At 43.9% G+C, this 9,634-nt stretch overlaps 1 protein-coding gene and 1 non-coding gene across 2 annotated transcripts; one reads left to right on the forward strand and one right to left on the reverse strand.

Annotated features, from left to right (window-relative positions):
• Nucleotides 1-252: 252 nt before the first annotated feature.
• TRNAD-GUC (transfer RNA aspartic acid (anticodon GUC)) lies at nt 253-324 on the forward strand. The gene has a single exon. It is a non-coding gene; the product is annotated as a tRNA-Asp (tRNA).
• A 322-nt stretch (nt 325-646) lies between these two features.
• CPOX (coproporphyrinogen oxidase) lies at nt 647-9,626 on the reverse strand. Its single transcript, XM_010165688.2, has 6 exons — nt 9,484-9,626; nt 8,496-8,606; nt 7,378-7,519; nt 4,837-5,055; nt 2,996-3,100; nt 647-1,190 (listed from the first exon to the last, which is right to left on the reverse strand). Exons 1-6 carry the CDS (start codon nt 9,518-9,520, stop codon nt 1,103-1,105), a joined length of 702 nt encoding a protein of 233 aa, XP_010163990.2. The 5' UTR covers nt 9,521-9,626; the 3' UTR covers nt 647-1,102.
• Between the last annotated feature and the right edge of the window lie 8 nt (nt 9,627-9,634).

A 9,634-nucleotide genomic window follows, 5' to 3' on the forward strand; every position in this document is an offset into this window, starting at 1 on the left:
TTTTCGTTTGTTTGTTTTTTTTTTTTTTAATTATTGTTTCTATAGGAGGAAGTGTAAGACGGAAATGAACACGGTAGCCCCCAAGGGAAACTTTGACTCCGGCGAGCAGAGGGCAGCGAGTGTGAGCCGGCTGGGCGGGATGCCCGTCCATCCTGTGTGGGCAGCAGGGCAGCCGCCACCTGCAGGCAGGAAACTCTCCAGAGGTGACATCAAACCACGTCATGGCGGGGAGCAGGACTCCTACCACACCACTCCTCGTTAGTATAGTGGTGAGTATCCCCGCCTGTCACGCGGGAGACCGGGGTTCGATTCCCCGACGGGGAGGTTGCATTACTTTTTGCTCAGGGGTTGGTGGGGACAGCCCCCCTTGCTTTCCCCACAGCGTGAATGGCCATGATAGCCAGGGCTATGGTGTCATGATCACAACCGAGATGTGCAGCACCTTATGTTCCTCCTCAAAACGGACAGCCAGGCTTCCACCCTCCTCAGGCAAGACAGACCCCACCCTCTCCCATTTACTCATCAATCAAGCCGTGCTACTGCAGCACATCTTAAAACACTTCCTCCTCATGAAGTCAATGTGGATAACATCAAAATACACATGATTAAGTACCACTTTTTTCACAACTTCCTGAAAGCAGAGTTTAAGATTTAAAATCATACCAAATATTCCCTTTATTCTTTTAAAAAAATATTTCTAAAATATCCCAACATTTTCTAAGAGGAAACAGTGCTATTTAGGCACAGATAATGCTTTCATTCCTCTGGGAGAACACTTCACAGTAGTTTACCATTTTGCAGTCAAACAAATCAGATAGGGAAGTTCTTAAGCATGCAGAGTAGTCCTGTGAGGGTAGCTCCAGTCCTTCACAAGGCAATATGAACAGGGGGTGATAACATTAGCTGATCAATCTTAAATAATGAGTTCACATAGTTGCAGGTTATAACAAGTCTAGAGCATTATTAAGGCACCAGGTAAGAGTATAAATAGCTGTACCAAAACACCACGCAACAGCAGTTTGAATGAGCTGGTTTGCAAACAGGCGTTCCTGTTCTTTCATAATGGCTCAGTGTCAGCAATCCATCTTGTTCACGATCCGTGTCAGTGCACCCAGTCTTTGGGATTGCGCAGAACCTCCAGGATTTCTGCTTCTTTGGAACTCTCTGGAGGGGTGTGCATGTACTCCCACCTGCAGGGAGAGGAGAAACGCGCTCAGACTGCCCACTGGCTGCCACCTCTCCCACACCAGGCTGCGTTTGGACTCAGGTTGCCTTTTCTGAGGATGCAAAGCTACATACACAGTTGATACTTTCACATGAGGTAGAAAGATATAGCTACAAATAATTAAGTTCAATAAAAACAAATAATAACATTTGAAGAGTCTGGAGAAATGTTAGCTTGATATTATTCCCAACTTCAGAAAGGCTGGAAGAACAAAGAAAGAAGGAAGAGCAATGCCCCCTACCCCACAATCCATGCAGGTTTACTTGCAAAGATCTTTTTAGCAGTCTCTTGTGACACGCTAGTATCACAAGGAAGACAAGCCAAAAAAGAACTCAGAGAAAAGAGAGTGAGGATACGAAACCAAAGGGAAATTGCCAGCTTCAAATTTTATCATTTGATCCTGACGCAGTATTTTCAGCTGCCCAGGGCAAGTTTTTCCAGAAGCTGGACTGGAAGCACTACAAGTCCTTGTTGAATCTTGGATTTAAAAATAAAGTTGATGAGAAACCACTTTTTATTGTAAAGGCAATTAAGAGGCATGACAGAGAAAGGAAAATTTCAGCAGTCAGAGGGATGGGTACAACCTTTTTCCTTTTCTTTTTTTCCCCCCAGAAAAGACCCATTCATGCTGTGAAGTGAGCTATTTACGTTGACAAAAACAAGCAAAACCAGTCATCCCAGCAATGACATCAAAAGGTAGGACTGTGCTACACCACCAGGTCAGACACACCTCTAGTTTGGGCAGTGGGATGAGCTATATGGTGGGAACAGGATTGCCTTCGTGGTTAAGGGCCAGCAGGCAAAGGTCAGTTGCCCTAGCAGAGGGAGGCCACTGATGAAGTCTTATGAAATTCCTAATAGGACCTGTGCTACTCAGCCTTTCTAAAAGCAGCCTAGAAAGGGGAGCAATAATATGGAATAGTGAATGACAGCTTGCTGATATTACAAGATTAAGCAAGATAGTTTAAAACCTAAAAAGGCAGCTGAAAAGAGATAATATCAAACTGAGCAATAAAATGGTAGGTGAAATTCACTGTTGACTGATCTGAAGTGGTGAACACAGAAAAAAGTTACATACATATTGAGAGACCAAGTTAACTTTTATTGCCCAGAAAAGATCTTGGCATGATCATAATTCTGTGAAAAAGGCTGCTCAATGCTTAGCAGCAGTCAAAACCAGCAAACAGCATATTAGGATTATGGAAGGAATAATGAACTAAAACATCATTATGCCACTGCATGAGTCAGCAGCATACCTGCATGTCGGATACACATATGTAGCTGTTATTGTCTGTTCCTTATTCCCAGTTCAGAAAGGGTATAGAAAATTTAAGACTAGAGAAAAGTGGCAAATGTGATGAAGGGTATGGAACAGCTACTGTACAAAGACTAAGAGACTGTCAGCCTGGAAAACAGACAATGAAAAAAAACAGAAGACTGTAAAATAAGGACTGTATGGAGAAAAGGAACAGGAAGAAAATCTGATTACTCACTGAAAGTCAAATGAAGTCATCAGGTGCAAGTAGAAAACAAAGAGGCACTTTTTTTTTTAATACAACACAGTTAAACTGTGGAACTCCTTGCCACACATTGCTGGCAGCTGGGGAAGTGCAGCAGACCAGAGAAGCATCTGCATGTCTTTGGCCAGTTCCTGTATCAGGCATGAACTATAACTACTGTTAAGAGACTGGACACCAGGACAGACCTTTGATTTAATCCTATAAAGTAAGAACAGTCTCTACCTGCAAATCCACATAACTGTGCCCTTACCTTGCAGTCAGTGGCAGAGACATAAGAATGCTTTCAATTCTTGATCCTGGTGTCAGGAGGCCAAACTTTGTACCTCTGTCATAAACCAAGTTGAACTCTACATACCTGTGGGGAGTGAAGAGATGCAACAGAAAAATGCGTGTATTACCAGAAGTTGCTTGTGCCTTCTTCAGCTAGCAGATGTCGGACAAACCCAGCCTGTTTTTCTGCTGTGCTGGGTGTCAGAATGAACCCTAGTTAGGGGCCATCTGTTCTCTAGCATCTTCTGCATAAGAATGCACGTGTGACCTTGCCACTCCACAAAGTCATGACCTTAGCTAACAGACTAGAGCAGACAAACTATTCAAGGAGAGCATTGTGCATGGTGCTATGCTAGCTTTCCTTCCCAGGCCTCAACCCTGCTGGTGAGCTCAACACCAAGCTTAGGTTGGTTATGCTGGTACTCTCTTGTGTGGTGGTGTCAGACATTAAAAGGATCCTTAAAGGGACTGGAAATGAGCACAGGAAAAACTCTACTGTGCAGTCCTCCATGCTGAAGGAGCATAAACAGCAAGGTCAGAACAAGATTTTATGTTTCTTGGGGAGACTGGAAAGCAGCAGAAATCAGACAGCTTCAGAGTGCTGGCTGGGACTTGTAAGTAAGTGCCAGAATAGTTTTCTGGTCTCAGAATAGTAACAGAGCAGTGACAATTCAGCAAGGGTTATCTTAATAACCAGTACCGAGGTCTTAGGACTTAACAGAGGTACAGGAAGGGAGGAGCTCTTACCTATTTGCGGAAATGGAGAGCTTTGCCTAGCCCAATAACCCGCAAACAGATCCAGGGAAATAAGCAGGCCTCATGAGCAGGTCCTGGCTGCAGCTTAAAGAAGCTATTCCCCCTTAAAACCTTAGCAGCGTTGCTAAATCCCATCCACAGACTAGATCCTGAAGGTCCAACACTCCCAGCAACAGTCCCACCAAATTAAGCATATATGATTATTTGAGTACCTGCTGCAGGCCAGTGACCTAAACTTTGCTTACGTCCTCTCTATGCCACTCACAGATTTCTCTGCAGAAGAGGCAGAAACTAAAGACTCCCCAGTTCTGCACAAAGCACACGTATTCTCATTTCTGCATGTGCTTACACAATCCCAGGACATAGAGAAAGGAGTACAACTGTATCTACTTGAGCTTTTGCAGCATTAACAGTTGTTCACATTAATAAGCATTCTCCAAAGTCTTTTAAAGTTAGTGACTTTGGACCATGCCAGAAAAACAAAACCCCTCTCTTTATTCCTTTACAAAGACTTCACTGCATCCTCATTTCAATGCTAAGATCAGATGGAATAAGTACATACCTAAGAAGCTGAAAGTACTCTTGGGCAGTTACCCCATGACTTTCTGGGGTTTAGCTTCACTACTGAATAGGAAACATAACTTCCTTACCCTTATACTCCTCATGTCAAAGGGCAGTGCTATTACCAGCATCACTGGATCAGGACACCAAGCACACACACACCCCTTTGCCTGTTACAAAGCAGCAACTTCTCTTGATATTTGAAAGAGTTGGAGAGAAACTGTGGCATTTTGTATGAGTTGCTTGTGCTGGGAGAGCAGGGGATATCGCTGAAGGTGTGCTGGTACCTTCTTTGCACCCTCCCCAGCAATCTAGCACTGGATTTCAAAAATAGTTCTCTGCACAAAAATGCTGAAATTCTCTGGCAAGCTTTAGAGCACTCCATGCAAACTTAGCCCATGCCACAACAGGACATGAACCCTGCAACCATGAAGAACTAGCTCATTTATTTTCTTGCCAGCGTAATCCACCTCCTGTGTATTCTTTTGCTCCTTCAGTACTCACCGTCCTCTCCGAAGCTGCTGCCACAGCTTTTCCTCTGGTGTGAAGGAGTCATGGCAGTGCTTTTTCACAATGGGAATGTAACAAGGCACAATGGCTTTGGCACAACTCTTCACAAACTGGAATACTTCCTCCTTAGAGGGAGAGTCCACGTCATCGAAGAATATGCCTCCAATCCCTCTTCGCTCACCACGGTGCTTGATAAAGAAGTAGTCATCACACCTAGAAGAGGTAGCAGACAATTATTAATATGGTCCACAGTATTCAAAGAAATGAATAGAACTCCAGTTACGTGGCAGAGGATGGCACTAGCGAAATACTGATGAAAAGTCTGTTCCTGCAGTGCCTGGTGCCACACTGACTGACGGTGCAGCACCATCTGGAGAGCCCTCCTGCATTCCCTTACTGTAAAAGCTGTCTCTGCAAAGCTACGTATCACTGCACAGTCACTGAACAGGTAGCACTCAAAACACCATGGCAGATGCTTCCATGTGGAGTTACCCAATCCACATCTGCTTACAAGGGAGGGACATCTGATTTCAGAACTTCATCCTAAGAGCTCTTTCTAGATTTCATCATCCCAGAACTATATATAGATCCCAAATTATTTGTACAGCTTTCACATAAACTCAAAATAAATTTGGAAGATAATTTATTTATTATTTTTGCCATAATAGTGAAAGAATTAGTTTTCTGCATCAAAACTTAAAAGAATTTACAAACCCAAGACCAGATCAGAAAGCCACCGTCACTTAAGGAAAAAAAATAAATCAAAATTTAGTCAGCCTTCCTTGGAAAAAGGCTTTTTAATAGTTATGGATGGAAGATGGAGTCATTCTAGCAGTGGCTTTTCATGGCTCATGTTCAACTTTATGAAGGAGTAAGTGTAGCTTATCCTACAATAGGGAGGCAATTAATCCGTTTCCTATTTACTGGCAGTATGTAGGTGTGCAATTACTGTAAATTAGCTGATTCATTGTATCCACACCCTACCTTGCTTATAGTTGCTTGCTTGGGCAGCCATGCTCTGCAAGTCTTCACTTGCAGGGGAGAAATGGAAGGGAAGTAAGAAGCAGAAACCATCAACAGGAAGGAAACCCTGCCTTCCTTTAGGACTAGATTTCCATGCGTGTATCCATCCATAGTTGCTGTTGTCAAGCAGTACAAATGTTATGGCCACAATGGGAGAGATGTGGAGATCTAACAGATAACCTAAGCTATTTTGTTATTCACTGGGGATCAGTTTGTTTTGGGTTTTTTTTTAATAGCAGCAGGAGGAGTTAGAAAAAAAGGCTGAGTCAGAAATGCAAAAGAGAACAAGCCTGGTAAAAGTCTTAAAGCTAGATCAGGATGACAGCGTGGTAAACATAACAAGAGCTTTTATGTTTGAGAAAGGTGGGAAAAGGGGCAACACTAGTAAAGCTCAGAAGAGATTCACACTGCTGTCAGGGAGAACCACATGCCCCTACACAGCTGCTGCTTACAGCAGACACTCATCCCGGGACTGAGAAAACGGCCTTTGTCTGTGCAGTACAATTAGTCCTCCCCTGACCTGCCCTCAGACCAAGAACAGGCTTCCTTCTCTCCCACCCCCTGCAGCTGGCATTACTTATGCTGCAAATAACCTGACTATTAAGGCAGACACTCTGAACAGAGAACAAGACGATAGTCTTAAGGTTGTAAGATATGCTTCTCTACTTAGTGGTTCACACCAAAGCTACAACACCCGCTTTATCTCCTGTCCTCACACAAGACCTGGTAGCTTACAAAAGGGTAGCCCCACCTTCCTGGATACCACAGCTTGTAGCAGATAGGATTATCAGACACAGAGCAGCAAGCTCCCATTGAACAGTGAAGGATCCCATCACCTGTATCTCTCAGCTCAAGAAGAACATTCAAAGTTTGCATTTTTACAGAAGACAGTGTTGAACTCTTGATGAATGTGTTACTGGAAAAAAAATACAGCTCTATCAAAGCTATGAAGCTTCTACATTAATGACAAGCTCCTTTACCTACCTGGCAAAAAAAAAAAAAAAAAAAAAAAAAAGGAAAAGAAAAGGTAATGAAGGTCACACTGAAAGCAGAAAAAGTGGAATGGGATTTTCAGAACTGCAGCTGACCCAAGAGCTCACACTAGTCATGCACATTTACCATGAGTCCATCGTAAGCAGAACTCGTGCAAGTCCATGGGGCAAAAGTCTTGTCCTAGTTTAACACCAGAGGCTAAAAGGAATTTTTAAGTTGCCTAGTGAAGTCTGTGGCTTACAAAACCCTGTAGATTCAGCTTGGTTTTTATTTGGGTTATAGACTCATGATCTCAGTTGTCAGCCCTCTGATTTGAAAAACTGACTCCTCTGTAAAAAAGAGATTTTCTTTTAGACTGCTTTCTGTTTCAGTGCACACGTGCTGATTTTCATTAGGGTATGCTGATACTTTCCTAAAGTCAGCAGAACCTACTGTTCCTAGAGTGCACTTAACTGGCAATATCCAGTGCCACCCTTCTGCTCCCACAAAAGGAACCCGAGCGCATCTCTCCTCACATACCATTTCTTGTACTTGGGGTACAGCTTCAGATCATGCTTGTCACAGGCTTCTTTTAGAGTCTTGTGAAAATGAACGGCATCCTCTTCATTCAAGTAAGTTGGAGTGAGGTCAGTTCCGCCACCAAACCACCACTGTTTAGTACCTATAGGAGAGAGGCAAGCAGCAGCATTTTTCTTTTAAACTTCCAAACACAACTACATCGCTAGTGATTCACCAAGAACTAACAACTACTTTTACAATACAAAACAAAACCATTATTCCATCCCTCAGTGGTGTTCCTAAACACCAAGCAGGAAAAACTTGACTTCAAGGAAGTGCAATGACCAGTGACTTCAGGAAGACATAAATTTCAAAGCAGTGAAAACCATTTGTTCAGTATTTTGGACCGCTGACCCTGACTACAGGGTATCAATTTCACAAGATGGGCTGGCAACTCCTACTGAAGCATCCAAAAACATTTTACTGCATGACAAAGAAAGGGAACATCATTATTAAATCCAGGGAAGTAATTGACTAGAAATGATCCGTAATGCTCTGGCAAAATAATTGAAAGAAAACTCTCTTGTGCTTCTGCCAGTACATACACTGTCACAGGGTACAGACAGGCTGTCAGTGTTAGACCCCCCCCAGCCTGGAGTCCCACTTCTGGCAGCAGCAAGTTGCAGAAACTCAAGGAAAAAAGGCACAATGGATGTAAAAAGCGATGCTTCTGACAGTACATCCTCTCAGCTTCTGACACAAAGGTACATCCTGACCAGAGTGTGTATCAGTCCTTAACAGACCTTTCTTCTACTAAACTCTAGAACTGATTTTTTGAATATGTTTTACATAAATTTATAACCTCCCACGTTTTAACTTAAATCTGAAACCCCTGGTGTATGCTGCGAAAAGAAAACTGCAAACGCCTTTACTGTCCCAGATGCACACATCACGCTGATTTTACAAACATGCAAACAAAAGCCCAGAGACGAAGAGATCTAGTGTTACACAACAGACTCTTGGCACAGCCGGGAACAAAACTGGACCAGTTCTTAACTTCTCACCCTAGCCACACGTTCATGCTTCCTTCGTAGAGAGTCATATGTTCCATATGTACTTCCCTGGATTATAGTTCTTACCGTCTGCTTCCTCAATTTCAAAGTATCTGTAGTTGAAGTGCATGGTTGGAACATGAGGGTTCTTTGGATGGATAACAGAGCTCACGCCCATGGCGCAAAAAGGCAGTTTCCCTAGATAAAAAGATGCACAGAAAAAAACCCCTTCAGTTTTTCAAATAACTTTATTTATAATAATTTAAGGAACATCACTATTTATCCTTAGGTTCAAAGCTACAGGAAAATTGCTCATGTTGGGTCACCATAGTTATGAATCAGTGTGCAATTTACTTCTCATCCACACATTTCTGCGCACCTAACTAAAAGCTTTTGCCCTAAAACGCAACAATATGTTGTACCACCCGTTAGACGAAGATTGCTTAAAACGTAAGGCACTACTAAGGCTTTCCACCACCTCCATTACCCTTCTGCTATACAAATGTGGGTTGAATCGTCTTTACTCTTCAGGTCTTTGGTTTTCTCCTTCCACCTCTTTGGTACGTCACTCCTGTGCTGTTTCACTGTTGAGCTACAGCGTTGTTACCGAGACACAACCTGTGTGTACAGTGCCCACAGCAGCGAGGCAGAGGGGGAAGCACTGCCATACCTGGCTTTTTGGGGATATGAAATTCCACCTGACAGACTTTCTGGTTAGAAACCACCACGGTACAAATGAAATGGTACAAATGTGAGGGTGCCAGAGCCCTGGGACAGGCTGCCCAGAGAGGCTGTGGAGTCTCCATCTCTGGAGATGTTCAAACCCACCTGGATGCCGTCCTGTGTGACCTGCTGTAGGGAACCTGCTTTGGTAGGGGGGTTGGACTAGATGATCTCCTGAGGTCCCTTCTAACACCCACCATTCTGTGATTCTGTGAAATCTTCCCTTGAGCACTGATCAGTCCTTCCTCACCTTCTGCTCAAAGGCCAGACTCTGCTCTCAGAGCACCCACACAGGAACACTCGGAGGAACGCGTCCCACTCCCCTACCCCACCTGCCCGGCGGACACCTTACCGTCCTTGGCCTTCAGAGACTTCCCCCTGCTTCGCATCTGCCACGCTGCCTCCTCGGACAGGAGCCCGAACACGACGGACACGTTCACACCCGCCTTCTCGAAGACCTCGCCGTCCTGCAGCACGCAGCTGATGCCGCCGCCACCTGCCAA

The sequence above is a fragment of the Antrostomus carolinensis genome, unplaced genomic scaffold (genome assembly GCF_000700745.2).
Source record: "Antrostomus carolinensis isolate BGI_N321 unplaced genomic scaffold, ASM70074v2 scaffold49383, whole genome shotgun sequence".
Taxonomy (NCBI): domain Eukaryota; kingdom Metazoa; phylum Chordata; class Aves; order Caprimulgiformes; family Caprimulgidae; genus Antrostomus; species Antrostomus carolinensis.